At 44.1% G+C, this 24053-nt stretch overlaps 3 protein-coding genes across 4 annotated transcripts; 2 read left to right on the forward strand and 1 right to left on the reverse strand.

Moving 5' to 3' along the window:
- Positions 1–1694: 1694 nt before the first annotated feature.
- On the reverse strand, positions 1695–12526 carry gpd2 (glycerol-3-phosphate dehydrogenase 2 (mitochondrial)). Of its 2 annotated transcripts, XM_088368240.1 has the most exons (18): positions 12260–12526; positions 11065–11171; positions 9370–9378; positions 8493–8661; positions 8303–8427; positions 8138–8235; positions 7905–8068; positions 7223–7387; positions 6999–7143; positions 6736–6929; positions 6539–6673; positions 6292–6467; positions 5655–5786; positions 5434–5592; positions 5120–5232; positions 4953–5031; positions 4783–4881; positions 1695–3774 (listed from the first exon to the last, which is right to left on the reverse strand). In XM_088368240.1, the coding sequence occupies exons 2-18, from the start codon at positions 11164–11166 to the stop codon at positions 3649–3651; spliced, it is 2190 nt and encodes a 729-aa protein (XP_088224366.1). In that variant the 5' UTR covers positions 11167–11171; positions 12260–12526; the 3' UTR covers positions 1695–3648. The 2 variants fall into 2 exon arrangements, with proteins under 2 accessions (XP_088224366.1, XP_088224371.1); XM_088368245.1 differs by lacking the exon at positions 9370–9378 and having other exon boundaries at positions 12260–12525.
- Positions 12527–12772: 246 nt separating this feature from the next.
- On the forward strand, positions 12773–16872 carry LOC148401542 (nuclear receptor subfamily 4 group A member 2-like). Its single transcript, XM_088368247.1, has 7 exons — positions 12773–13147; positions 13243–14039; positions 15393–15522; positions 15592–15749; positions 15815–16014; positions 16086–16264; positions 16409–16872. The coding sequence occupies exons 2-7, from the start codon at positions 13248–13250 to the stop codon at positions 16654–16656; spliced, it is 1707 nt and encodes a 568-aa protein (XP_088224373.1). The 5' UTR covers positions 12773–13147; positions 13243–13247; the 3' UTR covers positions 16657–16872.
- A 2720-nt stretch (positions 16873–19592) lies between these two features.
- Positions 19593–23798, forward strand: LOC148401543 (tubulin alpha chain-like). Its single transcript, XM_088369681.1, has 4 exons — positions 19593–19753; positions 21379–21601; positions 21685–21833; positions 22660–23798. The coding sequence occupies exons 1-4, from the start codon at positions 19751–19753 to the stop codon at positions 23635–23637; spliced, it is 1353 nt and encodes a 450-aa protein (XP_088225807.1). The 5' UTR covers positions 19593–19750; the 3' UTR covers positions 23638–23798.
- Positions 23799–24053: the final 255 nt, after the last annotated feature.

Raw genomic sequence — 24053 nt, forward strand, 5'->3', positions numbered from 1 at the left:
GCGGCTCATTAATGAGAATTGAATGTGACAGTATTTTACAAGCTCCCCCTCTCTGACATTCAGAGCAGTCATTAAGCCGAGCTGGTTGCAAGGGGGAGAGAAGGGGGAGTGGCTTTGAAACAGAACACCGACAAACAAGTTCAGCTGGAGGAAAAGGGTGTGGACTATATGTTAGATGTTCTTGCTCTGGTTGGTGGGGAATGAAGCAACATAGCTGCCGTGGGTTCTTGTAGGATCTTCTGAAGAACACTTTTATTTCAAGAGCACATTTCATACACAAGGCAACTCAATAGATAAAAGCTAATCAGACTTGTTATGATTCTGATGATTATCTGACCATCAACTGTGTTGCATATATAAAAATAAAAACATGCAGGACACCAGAAACTGCAGAACCAGGATTTAAGAGTGGAAATCGTCCATAGGTGTGAATGTGAGTGGGAGGCCCGTCCAAAAGGGACTTCTTCTTCTTGTTAGCAGGGATAGACTCCAGCTCGCACCAACCCATTGAGGATCATCAGCAAACCAAAGGTTGGATGTTACCAAATGATTGAATTCAAGCACTTCTAGTGCAGGAAATCCCATAATTCACTTGAAGCCCACGACACATTCCAGTGTGAAAAGGACCTTTGTTGCCAGACACTCACCACACATTGTACAATGTGAGGAAGAATGTGATGAGGAATTCCCCCCCTCCCTCCCCCCCAAAAAAAGAATCAGCTTGATTTTTAATGCATAAGACCTAACGCCCAAAGACTCATAAAGGTCCTTTTAGTCGGGATTTTTTCTTTTTTGTCTTTTTTTATTATACGCAGGCGTCTTGTTGAGTGGGAGCATATGTGCGATGCAGGTAAAATGTCAGGACACCTTACTGAATGGCACTTCGTTCCACCTGCAGCAGTTATCTGGAAAGGTTCAAACCATAAATCTCAGTCTGGCTGCTGCTTTTTTTTTTTAACCCTTCTTTGTCCTGTTGGGGGCACTTGTCTTTAATCGTTATTTGCATCATTAAGTGGCTTACAAGGAAGATTAACACGCAAACCACAAAATATGATTTAGGTGGTCATATTGTGGTACAATTTTTTTATGTGGCGTGCCCGGACATTGTCAAGTGTGAAAAGAAGATGCATTATATAGCGACCACATGACAACATTTGTCCTGTGATTAATTTCCACGCGCTTGCGGCCGTTCCCAGGGAAAGCGCACGAACAATCCACGGCCGTCGCCGCTGCGGCAAATTGTAATCGGAGGATTTAAAGCTGTCACTCAAATCTCGGCGTGACCTTTCACAAAAAAAAAAAAAAAAAAAAAGTCCCGTCGTTTCATTCACTTACGTTACCGTACTTGCATCTTCTACAGAATTCATGACGGGAACATTTTGTTCGGCTGGAACTTGATCGGGTATCTTCCAATGTCACCCACAGGAAACCAAACCCTTGTGTGACGTCATTTATTTGTTAATTTGAGTACAGGACACTCATAATAAATTAATCTATACTATACATTTTTTTGGGGGGGGGATTTTTTTTTTCTTTCTAAAATCTTGTCATCCATCTCAACCAAAAAGTTTGAATTCTATAGCTTCAATTCAAAACTTCTCCAGGTATACGGTGGCATGTTCACATGACGCCCTGTCACCTGGTTGGTGCCCAGTGGGAATGATGTCAATGCATAACACAAAAACACACAAAGCTTATAGAGCAACAAGATACATTTAATTTGATAATTGCCTTGTTTCCTTAGAATACTGGCTCAAAAGTATTCTTACAGTCCAGGTGGGAAAAAAAATTCAGAACATGATTCTCTTTGAGCCTATAGATAAAGCTGTAATTTCATCCCAAAGGAGACAATCAAACATGGCGATTTAAGACGGTTTTGCAATGAGCGATTGATGACAGGCAACATTGGCAGTTTGACGATCTTCGCTGTCAAATTATGGAAGACAAAAAAAACAAAGTGACGACATATTAAAAACTTGCTTGACAGGAGGGGTCACGATAAAAACGGAGGCACGTGTTGACGTGAGATTCCAAGAATATGCATTCAAGTCACTTGGGAGCTTCTGCAGGAGAAACTTGAGGAACACCTTCAAGCTCAGTTTAGCCCTTGTAAAAAAAAAAAAAAAAATAGTCCAATGACGTGGTAGTCAGTATCTGGCGGTGGCTTTGCCTCAACCTGAGAAGGCACGCATCCAACATTCCTTTAACAAAACATTGAGTGTGCTCCGACTTGTTGAGATGTTGCAACTCATTCACGGGATGAACGCAGACTTCCCCTTTCACACGGAAATACAACTTCAAAAATAGAACGCATACAATACTTCAGCATGCATTTTTTACTAAGTCATAAAAAATATAGAATCCCTTTTAAAACCCTGTTTTGCAATCAACGTAAATATTTCCATTACAACTTGGTAAATTTCTCTTAACTTTAAATGTCTATAATAAAAAATATATATGACATATATATATATATATATATATATATATATATATATATATATATATATATATATATATATATATATATATATATATATATATATATAAATAATTTTAAATAAGAGCAGAAAGAGTACGGCTAAAGCTCACAACCTGTAAACATGAGTGTCAGTGGGAGTTTGCAGTTGCTGTGGCTAATGTTGACCAAGTTGACCACCTTCAGCTTCCTAAAAAGTCTCGCTTGCATAAAAAGTTGGCTGCAAATCGGCGGTGAAGTGCTTGCACAAGACAGCGCGTGTACAGTAACGCCAAATAATCAGAGATATATTTGCATGTCTGCAGATTGGCACGGCCTCTGGACAGCTAACTTGAGTTCTACAGTAGAGCGACGGTTTCACGTTCTAGAATGTGTGTACAAAGTTTGATACGTGAAACCGCACTTGAGCACGAAATACACTTTGAATGGGGAAAAAGTTCTCGTTTGGGGAAAGTAAAATATGGACACACTGAAAAAATGCTTGCTAGCATGTTTGCTAGCAGGCTTGCTAGCATGCAGTCTTTGAGCAAATTGGGTCACTTGTGTGCGAGGTTGGCTTAATTATTTTAACCCAGCAGAAGATTGGATTTTACTGAAAGGGAAAAGTTGCTTTTTCCTATTAAAAAATTCCATTAGGTGTTAAGAAGTAAGCTTTGGATTGGAACCTTTTCGGCACAGCTAGCGCTGGGTTAGCTATTTCATCGAATTTGGGTTATTTTTGACCCAGACGTTTTAGGAGTGTGTCGGCTAATAATTTGTCATAATCAGCGTCTTTGCCTGTTTCTCTTGCAATTAGGATGAATACAAATGTTGCAGCCTAAGAAGAAGACATCGTGAACAATACAATAAAGCACGAGATTCCGTTCCAAGAAGAGCAGAATTGACACCAATCAGTGCTGAGTTTAAAAAAAAAAGTATTATAAAGGTAGAAATTTCAGATTTGATTAAAAAAAAAAAAAAAAAGAAAGATGCTATAAATTGTCACATTGTGCGCTATGAAACGTCGGAGGCACCTGATGCTGAGAAGAACCAATCAAGTTGCAGCCCATGAAAACAAACCTCAATCATTGGATTGCGTTCCAGGCCAAACACAGGCAGGAACAACCTGATTGCATTGTCATTCAAATGAGGTTGTTGACAGGAGAGCCCCACCAGGCCCGGGCTCGGGCTTAGACTCCGCCTCCGCTTCGGTCCACCGTCACGGGGCCCCTCATATCCAACGTTTCCTCGGCCGACTTCATCAAGATGGCCAGGCGGCTGTCGGACACGTGGCCCTTCTTGACGGCGCTCATCAACTAAATGACACATGATCAAGAGAGTGAGCTTCCGACTATCTTCACATACTCCAATGAACCCAACACCTGATGACTTGCAAGTTTTTTTTGTCAAAAGGGCCACCTGGGTCTGTTGGGCCCGCCTCGTTCCTTTCCTCTCGATCGCTACGAATAGCTAGCATAGTGACTGCCCAATTAAACAGCTGAGTAAATCGAGTAAACAAAAAAAACTGTAATTTTTTTGCTACGTAGCTCTGTGAGGGAGCCATTTTGAATATTGCCAAACTGTGACCTCAAAATTAGGCTAATGAACACTATCGAGGCTCTGAAACACGGCCGAAGCTAAATGCTAATGAGAACCGCTTTGTGGCTCACCGCAACCGTGACTCTTTCCTGATGTCTCGCTTTAGTTGATTTGCATTCACGGCAAAGTTCAATGACTAACTTTTCACGCATGATCCTGCGAGTGAAAATGAACCAAAGCCGTCCAAGTGGAAATAAGTGTTGACAAACTGGAAGAAAACGTTTCATGTCGTGTCTTCCCTGCCAACATTTTTCGTTTTGACAGTCTCACCCAGTGCCGCTTTTAAAACATTATCCAGACATTTGGAGTGAGCTGGTTCCCTCTATCAATATTAGTCACCCGAGTTAAACAAGGCTTTGTATTTGAGAGTTGTTGAACGTCTTCCAGCATAAAAATATTCTGCTTTCCTCTGGCGAGTCCGAGCTCAAGAGCAGCTCGCGCTAATGAAGACAAAAGAGTGTCATCACGTTCCCTCTTAATGACTCTTTTTCTCAAGTCGAAGCAAAAGTGAGAAAGTAATTTGCCAACGGATGGAAGCAGGTCTCATTACACCTGTCGCGCATTCTCCGTCCTAATTAAGTTGAGAGTTCACACCTGCTGTGCGGCAGGTCTGAGACGGACAATAACTTTTTCGCTTTTTTTCCACGTTTCCAGAATGTTCATCCGAGTATTTTTGCAGATTGTTGCGAGAAAAACAATTCGTACGACGACGGGCCGTCACGTACCTGGAGGAATTCACCTAATTCGATCTGTCCGTTCTTGTTGACGTCCACCTCGTTCAGAATTTCATGGAGGGCGTTCTCGTCGATGTGGACACTGATACTCTAACACGGAGAAAAGAAAACGGGATGGAATCTTGACCCAGTTACATCAAAGACGATCAGAGGAGACTCACGTCGAGGACTTGCTGGACATCAAGCGTGGTGATGAATCCTTTACGATCTTTATCAAACATTTGAAATCGCTTCTTGTACCTGCCGAGCACATCAAAGTCGAGCGCATTCCTTCTCCATGACTGACTCATGAGTTTATGGCAGACCTTTGGCCGGAGAACGCTCGTACCTGGCTATTTCCTGGTTGTCCAGGGTCATTTCAGATGTCTTGGTCAACTGCTCCGAACGGGATCGGTAGCCCATCTCTTGGTACAAGAACTTCTTGGCTGCTTCCAGCTCGGCCTAGATTTGAAAAAAGTCAATAGAATCACGGTCGATCTGGGATGTTTGGGGTTTTTTTTCCTCCCTTGAGTGACAATAAAGGCTCGGATTACAGGTACACAGTATCAGAGTCTAAGGCGTGGACTTCCCTATTGTGCTGATAGAAAACCCAAGTGGGGACTCAACCAGTTTTCAAAAGAAAATAGTTGCGGGTTTTGGTACCGTCTTGCGCTCTTGGCTCCAGCCCAACTCCTTGGCCATGATCTGTACAATGCGCGGGAGTGCCTCGTCGGCCGCCTGCACATTCAGGAAGCCGAGTCGCGTCCGCCGGGCGATGAGGTCAATGGCGGTGCAGGCGTATTCCTTGATGGCGTACAGCACCTGCGACGGGACGTAGACCGTGACGACGACGATGACAACATTTGGACGCCGTCGCGCTTCACCTCAGCCTCGATGTAGGGGAACTCCGACACCAGCCTTTTCCCAACTATCGGCCATCTTTGTCCTGTGACCATGGCCAACTTGGCCACGTCGTACGCCTTCCCTCCATACGTGGAAGCCAAATGCTGTGCGACCTGAAAAGAAGGTCCAGTATGCTTTTAATTGACCTCCAATTGCAAGAATGATGGATTATTTTTTTGGAGCACCTTGTTGTCGAGATGTCTACAGAATACACAACAGCGTTTTGCTATTCAGATCGTCGGCTTACCCATCATGCAAAAGGGCAAACACTGTCCAAATATCAGCAGTGACCTTTGAAGAATATTCCGTAGCGCCTCCGAGCGCTTTTAATAAGGAGTAAGTGAACCGCACCATGACTTTGCTCCACTGAAACAATGTTCTAGCGAATTTAATGGGGGGGTAGTGGCTAACTGTTGCCGATGTAAATCAATGGATCCGATGGACTTCATGCTAATGGCGTTGTTCGGCATACAGGCTCTTGACGTGTCAAGTCTTGGAAATGTCAACGTCGTTTAAGTCAACATCGAGGTGGAAGCGGTCAATTTAGGCGGCTGCTTCTGAGTTTTTGGTCTGGTACGATTGGGCTACGACTAAATAGAATAAACAAAAGCATCCTACTTCCTGCTCCAAGCCGTAGTCCTGCACCAGACGGATGTAAAGTGTTGGCGTCCAGTCTTTGGAGCCCTCTAACATCAAGCCCACGGTCTTGCATTTCTCAGCTGGGAGGCCATGTCTTTTGATGGCGGCGTCCAGAGTCTCCTCAGCCATGGATCTGTAGGTGGTCCACTTGCCACCTGCGGACGCAAGCGCCATTGAAATTAAAGTGGCTCAATGAACCGTTCGCCCCAAACACAAAGAAGCTGACCCGCAATGGTGACCAGTCCGCTGTCACTGATGCTGACAATGTGGTTACGGCAGATGGACTGAGTGTCTTTGGAGTTGGGGTCCGTCACCAGGGGGCGGATTCCGCTCCACGCTGCCAAGACGTCGCCTCGTCTCACTGCGGCGTAACAAAGTTTCATTTGCGTTTGATGACCTCCCGGACCGAACCGCGATTCCTACCTTCCACGTCGGGGCTCAGGTAGTTGCGGACCTCATTCAGGATAAAGTTGATGTCGTCCTCGCCGGGGATGGGGTGGGCTGTCACTGTGGTGGGAGTGTCTGTGGTTCCAGCGATGGTCATCTTCTCCCAAGGCAGGAAGAAGATAACCCGGCCGTCACTTGTGGCTGGGTCCAACAGGCCCATGTTATCGGGGCTGTGTGGCAAAAAAAAAAAAATCAGTCGGATGAGCTGAAAAGTGTGCCGTGTATCGAACGGTCCATACCTGTAGTAACCCGGGATGACTATATGCACGCCGGCACTGGGCTGGCAGATGTTTTGGATTTCCTGGTTATCCATCTTCCTCACCGAATCCGTGAAGGGCCCGGTGGCGTTGATGACACATTTGGCTTTGACATCGAATTCCTCGCCTTCGACAGGTAAGCAGTGACGACACGTGATCGACAACCCAATGCTTCTCTCGACGGCTTGCGAGCGATCTTCGCTCACCTGTGAGAAGGTCCCGGCAGTGTGCCCCGCATACCGTCTTGCTTCCGGTTTGCGGGTCCGTTTTCTTCAGCAGGTGAACCACCTCGGTGTAGTTGGCCATGGCGGCACCGTAGCGGGCTGCGGTGAGGCCGATGGCTAAGTTCATACGGGCGTCGTTGTGTTGCCCTGCGGGGCGATGGACGGGGAAAGGGAAAAAAAAGCACATTGGTTGTTCCTCGGTGAAGACAACAGACAGGAGGCAGAAGACATTTGTTGCTTAGACAGTCTGACCAATTGCATCACGGGAGAGAAGGTCAGACTTTGGAAATGTCACAAGCGTGATTGTACCAGATGGCAGAAATTAAGGGAAAAAAAAAAAAACATCCTCCACTCCGGCTGTCGGCGCTGCAGAAGGCTGACGGAATGTACAACAGAAATGCTTTGCATTATTTCTCAGAAGGTTCTGATCCACAAAACAAACCCAAAACAACTTTTCTATCATGGAGGCAACGGTAAGACCATTAGCAACATGTTTATTTTGGGTGACTCAAAGCAATTTTATTTTCAGCTTTGGCTTTCCTGGAATTCTTCATCACCGCATTTGCCACTGTAAAGTATTTCTCTGAAGGCATCTCAGCAGAAAAGACCAAACCACTCAGCTCTTCAAAAATAAACTCAATTAAAAAAAATATCCGCCGCTTACCATCGTAATAGACGATGGCTCCCACCAGCTTGTCCTTCTTCAGCATAGGAAAGAACTCCAAGGCTTTGGTCTTACTGAGGACGTAACTGCTCTTTAAGCACTGAACGCCGGCCACCAGGTCGTACATCTTGATGCCCGCCCAATAATACGGAAGCTGCCACCATCTGGGACAACCCGTGAGAACGGTGAGGATCGATACATGGATTGGAAAAAAACAAATGAGTTGAACTCACTTGTAAACAGGAAGCATGATTGGTAGTGGCGCTGACAGGTGAGGAGCAACCTCCAGAAGGTTGGCTCGCTCATGGAGGGCTTCTTTCACCATCATGTACTGTTGTGGGAGATATCGACTCAAGAAACATCTGGATAATAAACCGAGGAACATCAGCATTCCATACCTGCTCATAGTCGAGTTTCATGATGGCCTTTTGGAGGTAGCGAACGCCGCCGTGAATGAGTTTGGTGCTTCGGCTACTCGTGCCGGAAGAGAAGTCGTCTCTTTCCACGAGAGCAGTCTGAAGGTCTACAGAGGAGAATGCTCACAGGGAACATCTTGACAAGAATTTGAAATGTACTGAGGGTTCTTACTGCGCGTGACAGCATCTAAGGCACATCCCACACCCGTGGCTCCGCCTCCAATCACCAGGACGTCAAAGTCTTTGTCTTTCAGCGTGGCAAGCTGGGCCCGCCTTGAGGGAAGCTCGTGGCGAAAGGGAGCCTTCAGCTCGGCTTCTGCCGCCACGCGAGCTAACCGAGCCTGGATGTGACGCAGACGGGCGCGGAAATTACTCCACGTTGGTTTTGGGAAGAAAGTTAGCGGGCCCGTGGATCTGCTGCGACCTGAAGCATGCTATTCGCGTTAAGCTATGAGAAACAAAAGCAAAGCTCTTCTACTTTCTATCCAAGTTCAAAATGAATGTTAGCAAAACAAGCACTGTTAATATTAAGCTGCAAAGTGTGCGCTTGTCTTCTAGTTGTCAGCGTTGATAAAAATCCAGATTTAGGGGGAGGGGGGGGTCGAGGCTCGGTGCGACCTGCTGCAACATGCAACTTGTCTTTGCAAAAACACACAACACAAATCATCGCAGTCATTCATGTCCTGCATTTGATTAGGGAATGATTTGAAGTCATAATCACAACAACAGTCCCCCCTCTGACACCAGGACGTGCCATCTCACCTAGTTAATGAAATATTTATTCCATTTTTTTTTTTTTTGCCCCGCGTTTAATGATTGCATCAAGCTGCTTGAGAGCACATGCGCCATTTGACTTGCAAATGCGAGCAGGCTTTTGCAATTTGCTACTGAAATCATCGTCTCTCTCTGTGATGATAGGTAGAAAAAATAAAAATAATATCAGCACAGAGCTAAATGTTGGGGATTAGAATTACTGGGATTAGAGGCATGCATGATTACAAACTATTGTGGAAATGATTAGATTTCATCAACATCGGCTTCTTGCTTACCGATCCGTTCTTGGTTGGGTAGGCGGTGACAGGCAAGAGAAAGACATTATTGCAACGGGACACAAACAAAGTTCACATTAGCACGCACAGTTAAATAAAGGCTGCTATGTGGTAGCTCTGCGGATGTTCAAATATAGGTCTACGTCGGGTCAAAGGTCGAGGGGAAACACAGCTGCTCGCCCCTCTCAGATGACGAAAGCATCAAGGCTGGACACGAAAACATCAAACGTGGAGCTATAAGATGCCCCCATGAGGACTCAGTGCAGCTTTGTGGCAGGGCAGGGCGTGTTTGTTTATTTATAAAACACCGGGCTGCTTTGACAGCATCTTAGAAATGCAGACACAAAATGAAGTAGAGATGAAAAAAGGTGAAAATGACAAATGAAATCAAGGGTGTACAGTAGAACCTGATGGTAGTTTTTTTTCCCCGTTGAAATGAATGGTAACTCAATTAATTCGGTGCAAAGATTTTTATTGATGTGTGTGTATCGAGTATATTTTTTGGAACCCGTCACTTTCCTTGTAAAGGGTCTTTGGATTTTTTAAAGGCGCACTGTGTTTTGCAAAACTGCACGACAATTTTGGCTCGGACTACACTTCCTTCCTTCTTTCTTTCCTTCCTTCCTTCCTTCCTTCCTTCCTTATTTTCATCCTTCTTTCCTTCATTATTTTCTTCCTTCCTTCCCTACTTCCTCCATTATTTTCTTCCTTCCTATTTATTTATAAATAAATAAATAAATAAATAAAGGATACTTTGACTATGACTTTGACTTTTATTTATTTATTTATTTATTTGTTTGTTTGTTTATTTATTTATTTTAATAATTAATACCTGAAATTTTCCTTCCTTCCTTCCTTCCTTCCTTCCTTCCTTCCTTCCTTCCTTCCTTCCTTCCTTCCTATTTATTTATTTATTTATTTATTTATTTATTTAAATAATAATAGTCCTACCTGCAATTTTCCTTTTCTTAGAAGCCGTTCCCAGTGCAAATCAAAAATGAGATGAGTCACCAGTGACTAAGCAGCATGAGAAAGCACAATCTATCCCTTTCCGTGCTTTCATGTCATCTAAAGTAGTTCCTGACACAAAAATTGTGCATGAATCAAAGTAGTTTTTCTCTGAAAATGTTGCGCAGATTTCTTTCTAAAGTGCTGTGATGAATTCATCTTAAGCAGTGGAGGAGCTTAATTCTTCACATGTAAGGAAACACAATCTTTCTGTGCTTCGCACGAAGGTTATAAAACCTTGCAGGATGATTTATCACTAGTGTCACATGTGGCGTGTAGTGGGGTGGCAGGACAAGAAAAGTTAAGAACGGGAAAGACTGAATATTGTATGGCTCTGGTGTTGTAGAAAAAAAAGGAAAACAACACAAGGCACGTTAGAAGTCAATTCTCCCTTTGGCGCTAACCAAAGTGACAAAAAGGTAACGCTAAATGACATAAACACGGCCTGCAAGGAATGACCCAACCCTTTTTAGCCACACCTCCAATAAATGACTTTTCATTTTAGTAAGTCACAGGAGCAAGTGACCCACATTTGAAATGAACACTCCTTCACGGGCAACATCTGGCAAACATATGAGGTACATATCGGGTACTATATCCTAAAGGCATCAATTACATTCCAACATCCTGATGGAACATGCTATAGAAGACTTTTTCTCAACTCAACAATGTTCATTTGCAACTTACCTGCTTCTTCCTATACTCTACGAGCTGTGACAGACCAAAAACGGTAGCGACGGCTCCGCCGCCGATCATAGCCGTCCGTTTGAGCGCCTTCCTGAACGCCATATTCCCTGTGAAAAGACCAACGTGTTATGAGGGGTACGTATGGGAGGCGTGCCAACCTCAAACTGGAGTAAGGAGGAGCCCAACAAGTGGTGAATGCTGCGGTTCTAGGTTTAACCCCGATTGGGTCTGTGAAACCCATTTTTAGTTTTTATTAAAAAAAAAAAAAAAAAAGTTGTTTTTCTCCAACCTGGAATTCACCGGCTTTAGCTCATTTTCTTGCGTTTATATTATATTATTAATGAGTCTAATTATTTCTGATTTGCAAAGTCTTGGGTTAGACCTGCATGCTAATCTTGGGTTAGGCTTCCTGTTCTAATGGGGAGGATTGCTTTTCATACTTTATTTCCTTAGGATTAATGTTTAATAATGGCTGAACTAATTGTGTGAGCTTTTTTATTCCTGATAGTGTATTTATTTTTGAACACAATTAGACACCTTTTGAGAGTATAATAGCATGCCTGTTTTTTCACCTTGGATAGACAGCTCATTAGAAAAAGCTACACTGTAATGTGAATGCAAATAATGACAATAATGAGGCCGGGGGTTAAGACGGAGAGGCTGGATGAGCCGGCTCGTCCACACTCAGTCACGCTGCTGAGGGAAAGCGCCAATGCTGAGCCAGCCCCGGGGCTCTTCTTACATCAGACTCAATTATGAGTCAGCATCGGAGGGCGTAGTGGCGCTTTCTGGCTGGCTGTAGTAATCCTAACGTGTTATTGTGACGAGAAGTCTCCTGCACTGAGCGCTCATCTTGAGCTGACATCTTGCTATGGATTACAATGCTCTCCGGTTTGATCTTTGGGGGAGACGAACGCTGACGAATAAAGTGATGTGAAAACGAGAGAGGGGGAGAAAAAACAATGCGTCAAACAAACTGACTAGAGCAGAAAGGATATTTCCTGTTTTTGTTGTGGGTTTTTAATTTAAAATCTTTTTTTTTCCACGCGTAATAACAACACGCATACACAAGGTTATTACAGTACTGGCTTACGAGGTGCGAACTACATTATGTCTTTTGACAAACGGACCATAAAGATGTTGAATAATAATTGAGATTATAAATGACCAAAAAGATGAGGCGCTTTTCACTTACAGATTGCCTTGTTTGGGGCTTGATAAACGGTCGCTCAGGGCGATGCAGGGCGGAGAACGAGGCATCGGTTGTCCTAGCCTGTCTGGTAGCCCGATGAGAGTTTGACAGCTTCAACCAGGAAGTGGAGCTACGTTTGAGTGACGTGAGCTTCCGCCAATCAGAGTACGCGCGTCTGCTCTTTTTGTCCAATCACAGCTCGGAATAGACGACCTTGCCTTCATATGACGTAACGAAGCAGCGGCTTGCTCAAGTCCCCCAACGTCCTTCGAGGGATCATTACAAAGAGCCAAGTGCCACCAGCTGTCGTCTTTTGGCACACAAAATATTAACAACACGTCATACAGTCTTACGTTGCCGTTACAATTGTATCTTTTAAAGCAAGCGTTCATCAAACACCACACAGAAGTAATTTAAAATTATTGTAAGACAGCCAGTCGTATTACGCACAGATTCGTTGCACACAAGTGTTGTAACATATATATATAAACTTAAATATATTGCACAAAAAATACCTTACAATAAACCGCACCCCATTAAAAAGATGTTGAAATGTCACAGATGGAGAGAGAGAGAGAGAGAGAGAGAGAGAGAGAGAGAGAGAGAGAGAGAGAGAGAGAGAGAGAGAGAGAGAGAGAGAGAGAGAGAGAGAGAGAGAGAGAGAGAGAGAGAGAGAGAGAGAGAGAGAGAGAGAGAGAGAGAGAGAGACCCCACACACATGCGTAATGGTTGTGGGGCACGCGTACGCACCACGCACACAAAAGCACATTGTCGGTGTCTCTGGAACCAAATCTGCATTTGCCACCAGCAAGTGGACTTCATGATCGCTGCACGGCAAAAGACTTGCAGCCGTTTTGGATTACATTCCGTCAACCAAGATCAACATTGAAGGTAGGTTACCAGAATATTGTCTGATATTCCGAATCATTACATTTTTATTTTTAGTGTGTAATATACTCTCCTGCACTTTTTAAATCCGATTGCAGTGACCATGCCATGCGTGCAGACGCAATTCAGCTCCTCTCCTCCAGGAGCCAGCCCGGCGTCTCAGAGCGCCGTCGGAGAGCGGAGCTGTGATTTCATCACTCCGGAGTTTGTCAAGTTCAGCATGGACCTTGCGAACAGTGAAATCTCAGCTTCGCCGTCGGGCGCAGAAGCTTACAGTTGCGGCTACGACGTCAAGCCCCAGTGTCTATTCCAAATGCCGCATCACCGGGAGCTGTCGTGCGTCAAGACGGAAGATGCGCGCGGTTGCCCAGCGCGATTTCAACCTGGGCAACATCTGCAGGCGGCTGATTTGCTCTCCTCCACCAGTTCCGTTTATTATTACCAGTCTTCATCCTCGCGCGCACCCATCATGCCCAACTTTCAAAGTCCACCAATGTGGGAGGACTCTGGTTCTCTGATCCCTCAAGACTATTCGGCGCAGAGGAAAAACTCCTTATCCAGATTCTCACTGTTTTCCATCAAACATACTGAAGAAGACAATCGGAACTTTTCAAGCCCCATGAAATTTGATCGCCCTTTCCACCTGTCCACCAATGTGGACCAAGCGCTGGACTCTTCCGGTCTTTTTTGCTGTACCGGACTGCAGGGGTGTGCGGGGTTTCACCCTCTGCAGCTCGCCCACACTCAGCACTTAAGGAACAACCTGAGTCCTTCCACGTGCACCCCCAGCCGAGGACGACCGAGCGCGGAGGGATTGTGCGCGGTGTGCGGGGACAACGCAGCCTGCCAGCACTACGGAGTGCGAACTTGCGAGGGATGCAAAGGATTCTTCAAGGTGGGGTGTACATTTGCCTCAACGATATTTAGGTGTTTCCGATATTTCAGAGTAGCACCCAGTTGATTGTCATTTATGCCACTGGATAAACATATGTTATGCGTAAAAGCCACAGACACGATTTTTTTTTTTTTTTTTTGTGAAAGCTGCAACATTTATTTGCAGCAGGGGGGTCCAAAAGCCAGCCAGGCAGCAAAGTTATAGCTGCTGCTGTATTTAAAAAAAAAAATAGAAAGAGTTTATGTGTTGAAATAATTCAAATGATTACTTAAAGTAAAAAAAATGACATAAAGATTCAAATTCAATTATTCCCAGATTTTACCTTTTGTATTTGAATGGATGTTTTGAAAATATAAAAAACAAACAAACAAAAATTAGTTCAAAGAAATATTCTCACCTTTCTTAGTTTTAAATAGTTAAAATAATACTTATTCAAGTGTCGGGTTGTCACACGAGTCCAGTAATATATTTTTAAACAAACTTAAATTTAAATAAATAAATCGAAAAGTTGAATGATATGCAGTTTGGGCATACAAAACATTTTGAATCTACTAACCCTGCATGCTGTGCGGCTCGGTGTTGCACTGGTTAGCATGTCCGCCTCACAGTTAGGAGGGTGCGGGTTTGATTCCACCTCCAACCTTCCCTGTGTGGAGTTTGCTTGTTCTCCCCGGGCCCGCGTGGGTTTTCTCCGGGCACTCTGGTTTCCTCCCACATCCCAAAAACATGCTTGGTAGGCCGATTGAGCACTCCAAATTGTCCTTAAGTACAAGTGCAAATGGTTGTTTGTCTCAGTGTGCCCTACGATTGGCTGGCAACTGGTTCAGGTTGTCTCCCACCTGATGACTGCTGGAATAGGCTCCAGCACGCCCGTGGGGACAATAGATGGGATGGATGAATTAAAAATAAATAATAATAAAAATAGGTTTTACCTCACAAGCCCGCTTTTGACCTCGTGCCCCGAATGTCGACGGGGCTAAATGTCCTGTTTGAAACCCACCATTGACGTGCTGCGAATAAGAAGCCATCTTTGCTCAAGATTCCCCGGACAATTAACTCAATTATGAATGCCCACGACCTCCGTATTTACCCAGACCGACCTGTCGGCACACCGTATGCCATTAGGCGCCTCGCAGCTCCCACTGGACCGAGAAGGACTGAGCTGCTTCTTTTCAAAAAGCCTTTTGCCATTTCTTTCCACACAAACATCTCTGCATGCTTAGATCTTCTGATCAAAACACAAATCGAGAAGAACCATGACACACTTTGCTATCACTGTGACCAAAATATCGACCCACACTTTTGGTCAATAGAAGGTTTGTGCAGTGACTCAATGTTGTCATCTCCCTCCAGCGCACAGTGCAGAAAAATGCCAAGTATGTGTGTTTGGCGGCCAAGAGTTGCCCCGTAGACAAACGACGGAGGAACCGCTGCCAGTACTGTCGCTTCCAGAAATGCCTGGCGGTCGGAATGGTCAAAGAAGGTAACCTTTGAACCTTGCCGGTATGCTCCCTGTAACATGACCTCATGTTAGAATCTTCATACTCTGCAGTGGTGCGGACAGACAGTCTAAAAGGTCGCAGGGGTCGCCTTCCTTCGAAATCCAAAATTCTCCTCGACTCGTCCCCGCCGATCAACTTGCTGCTGAGTTCCCTCGTCCGAGCGCACGTGGAGTCCAACCCGTCGCCCTCGCGCCTGGACTACGGCAAAGTAAGAAAAGTTCTTCAGCTTAGGAGCTTTCATTCCACAGACGACTCACTTCTTCATTTGTGCAGTTCAAAGAAAACCCGGAAAGCCCTCCGGGAGATGACGCTCAGCACGTACGTCAGTTTTACGGACTCCTGACCCGATCGATGGAAGTCATTCGGGCGTGGGCGTTAAAGATTCCGGGATTTGTCTCTCTGACCAAACACGACCAAGACCTCCTGTTCTACTCGTCATTTTTGGAGCTCTTTGTGCTACGTCTGTCGTACAGGTAAATCCAACGAATGTGATGTGGTCGTAAAAACAAACAAGGATTATTTGCACGCCTTGATCTGGTCTCAGATCGAACCCCGATGAAGATAAATTGATATTCTGCGACGGCTCCGTGTGGCACCGCCTCCAATGTCTGCGGGGATTTGGCGAGTGGATTGATAGCATTGTGGAGTTCTCCAACAATCTACACAGGATGAATTTGGACATCTCCACCTTCTCCTGCATATGTGCCCTCGCCTTGGTCACTGGTGAGATGATTCAAGTACTCCTTTCAATTTCTGTGCACTAAAGTAAATACTAGGAACGTAGCAATTGGTGTCAAGGAAGTCACATCACAACTGTTATGCTAGGCTATATGATGTGCTAACATCTGGTGTGATGTTTTTGGACAGAGCGACATGGGCTGAAGGAAGCGCGGAAGGTGGAGGAGCTGCAGAGTAGCGTGGTCCAATGTTTGAAGGACGGCAGCGTGTATGCAGATAGAGACGCCAAGCATTTGTACAGACTGGTGGAAAAGCTTCCTGAACTTCGCACTTTGTGCATTCAAGGCCTGCAGAGGATTTTTTATTTAAAGTTGGAGGATCTGGTGCCGCCGCCCGCAATCATAGATAAGTTATTCCTCGACACGTTGCCCTTTTGAAGACGCCAGAGGATACGTTCAAGGACAATGGTAGAAGTTTTTCCCGTGTTGATTGATGATTTGTTGGAGATCTGAGCACAGAAATACATTTCATTCTTATTGACCTCTTCATGTTAAATGTGAATTTTGATTTGATTGTGATTTTTATGCAATTTCTTCCTTTCCCTTCTTCCTTTTTTTAATAGGAAAACTGAATTTGCAAAATCATAATTGACGTGTGAATATGAATGTGGAAATCCTGTCCTCGGAAGGCTTTTGTTTATATTTGTAATGGTCTTGTCACGTTTAATTGAATAAATCACCTTTGAGGGCTGCTGGACTCATTCATAACAGATCAAGAGGCAGTGAAAAAAGGGGTCAACTTCACATGCAAGGGGTCGACGAAAGGTCACGAAATCAATAAAGGTTTATCGGCAGCCAATTTAGTATTCTGATTAGGATAGTGATTGATGTTTGGAGGAAATGTACCAATTAACTAAAGTAATACCAGTACACAAAGATACGGTGTGACAATGAATAAATTAATATTATTACTCCTACTCATAATAATAATAATAATAATAAAATGATTAATAATAATAATAATACAATAATAATAGTAACAATTATTATTATTATTATTATTTTATCATGACTATCAATTATTAATTATTAATTCTTATTAATAGTAATATAATAATAATAATAATAAATAATAATAATGACATACCCACAAGACAGACTGACAGTCTAATAGATCAACAGACAGACAGACAGACAGACAGACAGACCGACAGACAGACAGACAGACAGACAATATCAATATCAATACAATCAAATTCATCCTCACAAGGCCCTCGCTGATGTCAGCATTTTCCCATCCTCCGATTCATTTAATAATCAGCATCTCTCGTGAGTGTCACGTATGTTGTTTAAATGTTTTACATTTCTGTTGTGCTATCAAATAACTATTTCTTGTGCACCGCACCTGAAAATGTACCTGCGACTGAATAGTATTGATGATTTCTATAAATACGACGTAACAGCGGTGCTATCAAAGCGTGAATTAAATTGTGTAAATTGCCACTGGGTACACCAGCAGTGTTCCAGTGAAGCAGCCACCACTTCCCAACTTTAAAAATATATATTTTTTTATCCTCCAGGATGCTGGAGACCTTTCAGCCTCCGGGCTGGCTTGTGGCCACACGGCAACATCAAATAATATTTTCATCAGTTTGTCAGCGCTCACTTTCATCTCTGCAACCATCCGGCATCAATACAGCTTAAAGCTTTATCGGCACCATGCAGCACAGAGCCCCCCTGAGCACCGGACCACCACTGATGGGTCAAAAGGCTCGCACCCCTGCTGACTTTCAACATGTAATCCATCGCAGATTTCAACCAATTACCGATCAGGGGAAGAGATGGTGAGTAGCTTGTTGACTCGCAAACATATAACCCGCTTGCTCTATCCTACCGAATTTCAATCACTTCGGAAGATAAGACATTTTAATCATCAAAATTTGATTCATGTCAAACTTAAAAAAAAACACTTTTACAAAACGGATCAGAAGATTTTCTTTTGAAGAGATTAGTACTTTAAATGAAGCGTCCACTTCAAAAAAACCAAAACAAAAATAATTGGAAGAGTTCAATTTTAAATGGATAATCCTTCAATGAGTCTCTCAATTGCACATGAAATTGTCTGTCAATAGGGGTCCAAACACTTGAATCAATGCATCGGATTATTGCGAGCACACACACACACACACACACACACACACACACACACACACACACACACACACACACACACACACACACAAAAGAGAGCACATTGAGTGTCCAGAATGACTCTCAAGCGCTTGAAACCTCTCATTTACACCTGAAGCTAACCAACGGGTGATAATTACTCCTGTGAAGAAGGGATTTGTTTCCTCGCCGTCTGAGTAGATGATGAGAAAGAAATACTTAACAAAGGAAAAGTAATCTCGGGATCTGAAAGACGGGGAGGAACAAACAAATTGCTTATCACAAAACCATCTCCTTTTTCCAAGAGTTTCTCTGGGGTCGTTTGAAGAGGAATCCGGAGGGGGGGGACGAAGTCTGAAGGGCACGAAAGTTTGTTTTGAGGATTATGAGGATGCTTCCATTCACAGCTGGAGATACACGTAAGCCCTGTCAGTCCTCCAAAGGTCACCAACCAAGTTCTCCATCCACAGAAGTGGATGGAGAACTTGATGGACAGGGCATAGAAGTCTCCATAAACTTATTAATTAGCTATTCTAATGTCAAATATTTCATCAAGAAAATCCCTGGAGAATCCTGAGTATAATTTGATAGTTCCGAGTTCTTTTTTTTTCTACCAACTAGAGCCATAGTGAGGCGCAAGTGGAACAAAACGTGACGATGGCGCTATCTAGTGGCTGAAGTTAATATTACAACAAGTGGCGCAAACAAAAACATCCATTCACTGAACGCGGGTGGGAACACTCTTGTTGATGTCAATAACATTTAAGCTTTAAGTAAACCTGAGACGACATGTTACAAATTGCGAGTGTATTATTTTTTTCATCCCATTGGTCTTCAGCAAAAACATACATGGATTCTCCTGACAAAAATAATACTAATAAAAAAATATATTATGTTATATTATATTATATTATATTATATTATATTATATTTTTGGACACCCTATCATGGTTTATAATCTTGCAATCAGAACAAAGAATATATAATTATAGGTTTTTATAAAATGTGCCTTAATTGTCCGCCAATTACACATTTGAGCGAGACATAATTTAATCGTAAAACGTCATAACAGGTTTCCTGGTGAATGCAACTGTGACGAAAATGAATCATCAACGGTAGTCACTCTGCTCTTGGTTTGAAAATGAAATCCAGGAAGTGTTTTCTTATCGTGGAGGCCCAACTGGGTAGAAATGCAACCGCTGGCTCCACCTCTGCGTGGGCTGCCTCCCTCCCCCTTTGTCAGTTATAAAAGTTGGTGCAGTTGGCTCACTGATAGGACTTCACTCACAGATCTCATAATAGGTGCACTGTGAGGACTTTCTGCTTTTGACTTTTTTTTTACAACTACAAAAACAACGACAGAATGGTGAGTTTGCTATCTTGTCAGCATTTAGTATTGCGGGATTGTGCTTTTCCAATTTTTTTTTGTTAGCTCGAAAGTGCCACATCATCTAACACAGAACATAATTAGCAGAAAAGCGCAGGAAGCACAGCAATGGAAAGGCGCCTCCAGGCATGTGACTGTGGTTTCACTGAAGGTTAACACTTTCCATATGGGCCTGGCGGGACGGCTTAGGCGCTTCGGAATGTTCATGCTGTTTCTACACAGGCCGTCATAAATTCGTTTTGTCTTTGCTTGCAACTTGGCTTGGGGGATTCAAAAAGAAATGAGCTCAATTTGCAAGTAAATGTGGTCACGCGGTTGAAGAGGATTTATGCAAAAGTATTTTAAATTTATTGCTCGGTAATAGTTGAGCGGGGGGGGCTGACCTCAATTTTAGGCGGGATCGGGGTGTGTTGAAACTTTTACAGCTTGTTGAGAGCAAGCGATGATTGGCGCAATTGTTAATGTGCTGACACTTCCTGTTGAAGCTTTCACGACGCAACATGTCGGGAGGCGTGCGTTTGCGCATGCGCGTGCGGGCTCAGCGTGAAGAGCGAGCGCTGTGGATTTAGGTCAAGAATTTTCCTCCATGTTGCGACTACTACTTCAAACATTTGCTTTCAAGCAGAGTTGAGATACAAGAAGCTGATAACCACCTCATGGGCTAAGATCGTAAACATCAGGAGGGTGTGGAAACAAAGACAGTTGGACATTTTTCCAAATCCACGCAGTTGAATTTGAGTTTTTTTTACAATTTTGACAAACTGAAGTGAACAAAGTCTGGCCTGACTAATGCAGACACTATTGTATTAAATTTGGTTAATAGAATAAACCCTAATCATTTTAATATTTATTTTTATATCCATTAAGATCCCACCTCCAACACTCCTTATTCAAATAATCAGTTGTCTGTCAGGTTTTAGATGAAGGCTTGATTATAATGGCATCCCTACTGGGTGCAGCCTGAATCCCTCAAAATAGCGAGGCTGGCTGCTGCCCCCATACTTAGCAAGCTCCGATCAGAAGGGTAATACAGGGTCAAAGGTCAAGGCGAGAAAGTCCGAAACAAAAGTCATTAGTGTTTTGGAAAGTATGAATGCACACCAGCCAGTGACGCTGATGCTCCTCTTGGGGCATCACTGGAAAAAACACAAAGAGAAAAAGAGAGAGAGAGGGAGGGAGGAATTTCACAACATTACTGTGAGTCATACCCCCTCCCCTCTAAAGAGAATGAAGTCACAAGGCCACAACATTCCCATTTTGTTATTGAAAGCAACTCTTGTGGGTACATAGCTGCTGACTGTTAGAACGGAAATACACCAGCTCAGGATTATGGATCAGATCCATGTGGGTTGACTGCCAAACAACCCGCAAATAACGAGACTTGACTAGTTTTATCATGGCAGGCCTGTACCTGCACCTCCCTCTTTTTGCCTTGCCCTTGCTTCCAAAAAGAATTTTCAAATTCTTAAGCAGGGTGTGTAAGCAAGGCCCCAATCGCTCCACGCGTGAATCAATCACCACTGGCGACCCATGGAGTCGTTCTCCAGGGTTAGGAAGAAAATAAACTTTAAGACTCGATGATGCCTGTCCTTCATGTCTTGCAGCGCGAGTGTATCTCCATCCATGTTGGCCAGGCTGGTGTCCAAATGGGCAACACCTGCTGGGAGCTGTACTGCTTGGAGCACGGCATCCAGCCGGACGGCCACATGTCCAGCGAAAGGACCGTGGGGAGCGCCGACGATTCTTTCACAACCTTCTTCAGCGAAACCGGCGCAGGCAAATATGTGCCGCGAGCTATTTTTGTCGACCTGGAGCCCACCGTTATCGGTAAGTACACTAACAGAGTATTTATCTCTGTTATCACCATTGAAGCTGATAAATAATTGATAGACGGTGGTTCTTTATTGCAGATGAGGTACGCACGGGTACGTATCGTCAGCTCTTCCATCCGGAACAGCTCATCTCCGGGAAGGAAGATGCAGCCAACAATTACGCCCGTGGTCACTACACGGTTGGCAAGGAGCACATCGACGCAGTGCTGGGCAGAATCCGCAAATTGGTGAGCTGAGGACAATTGCACTTTTGTCAAGTTCGGGTTTGAAAAGCAATCCGAGCACTCGAATGTTCTGCAATGTTTGTCCAAACTTGGTGGACAAGTAAGTAGGTCAGTCGCCCCTCTGCTGATTATTTTTGGGGGTTTGAGTGTGAAAGCCTCAGGCCAAATCTGACCTGTAACAAAATGGCAAATATATTTTCAGCAACCATAGCTCATAGCTCATGTAAAAGCCCTTGATGGGGCCTCGCCTACCAATTTAAAAAAAAAATTGCTTGAGTTTCAGTGTTGTTGGTACATTTATGAGGAGGCCATAATAAAAAAATGGGAAGTTATTTATTTACTCATTTTAAAACATATCAGATGGAGGGATTAAATTAATTTAATAAAAAATATTAATTTTTTGAAATTTTAATTTATTTTTTACATTTGTAATGTGTATATATATATATATATATATATATATATATATATATATATATATATATATATATATATATAAATTTTTTTTTTTTTTTTCAAAGTATTTGTGTGGACTGAAATAGAGGCTCAGAGTAGCTCCGCCCACCCGGAAACTGTCGGATTATCTAGACAAGCACTCTGGGCCTGCGCGTCTTAATAAATGAATTGCGATGCACTTAACATCTACGTTTAGCGCTCCAAAATCAGTGCAGTGTAAAAAAAAAAAACAGGATGCTCACAAAAGATTAACTTGGTTATGTAACTTTATATTTGGTGGGTGCACAACAGGTACTCCACATTTGTTATATAATTCATTTTAGAATCAAATCCTCTTGGATAAATACCTCATGAAAATGCGTCCTTCTTTCAGTCCGACCAGTGCACCGGCCTCCAAGGTTTCTTGGTGTTCCATTCCTTTGGAGGAGGAACCGGTTCCGGCTTCACTTCTCTCTTGATGGAGCGTCTCTCGGTGGACTTTGGCAAAAAGTCCAAGTTGGAGTTCGCCATCTACCCGGCGCCTCAGGTGTCCACCGCTGTGGTGGAGCCGTACAACTCCATCCTTACCACTCATACCACGCTGGAGCACTCTGATTGCGCTTTCATGGTGGACAACGAGGCCATCTACGACATCTGCCGCCGGAACCTGGACATCGACCGTCCGTCGTACACCAACCTGAACCGACTCATCAGTCAGATCGTCTCGTCCATCACCGCCTCGCTGCGTTTCGACGGAGCCCTCAACGTGGACCTGACTGAGTTCCAGACCAACCTGGTGCCCTACCCGCGTATCCACTTCCCTCTGGCCACCTACGCCCCCGTTATCTCGGCGGAGAAAGCGTATCACGAGCAGCTGACCGTGGCGGAGATCACCAACTCCTGTTTCGAGCCGGCCAATCAGATGGTGAAATGTGACCCTCGCCACGGCAAGTACATGGCGTGCTGTCTGCTGTACCGTGGCGACGTGGTGCCCAAAGATGTCAACGTGGCTATCAGCACCATCAAGACCAAGCGCTCCATCCAGTTTGTGGACTGGTGTCCCACCGGCTTCAAGGTGGGCATCAACTACCAGCCCCCTACGGTGGTTCCAGGAGGAGACCTGGCCAAGGTCCAGAGGGCCGTGTGCATGCTGAGCAACACCACGGCCATCGCCGAGGCCTGGGCCCGACTGGACCACAAGTTTGACCTGATGTACGCCAAGAGGGCCTTCGTGCACTGGTACGTCGGCGAGGGAATGGAGGAGGGCGAGTTCTCCGAGGCCAGAGAGGACATGGCCGCCCTGGAGAAGGACTACGAAGAGGTGGGAGTCGACTCATCGGAACAAGATGACGATGATGGAGAGGAGTATTAGAAAGGCAGCATGAACATCCTCGTTTCTGCTCAGCTTGCGTTTTAATGGCTCACGCTGTAACCAGTAAACACCAACGTTGGTATGTTAAGCACTCGATCCCGTCACGTTGTGTGAAAGAACATGTCGGTGCCTTATTTTCAAATAAAATGATTTGCATTCGCTTCTGTGGCTTTTCCTGCAAGACTCGATGGATGGATGGCTGGATAGACAGACTATATCATTAAGAGATTCATAATTATGAGAAACAATTATAAAACTTTGGTAACAAAAACAATACAATGCTACTAATGTGAAACGTGAGAGACCCTAAACTACATTTATGAGCACCTCTCAAGCTTCGTATCTCACCCAAAGGCAACTGGGATCGGCTCCAGCTCAGATGTGACTATGAACATTTATCAAAATAAAAAAAAAAA

Source organism: Syngnathus floridae, chromosome 2 (assembly GCF_059516105.1).
Source record: "Syngnathus floridae isolate MCC-2025c chromosome 2, RoL_Sflo_1.0, whole genome shotgun sequence".
NCBI lineage: Eukaryota > Metazoa > Chordata > Actinopteri > Syngnathiformes > Syngnathidae > Syngnathus > Syngnathus floridae.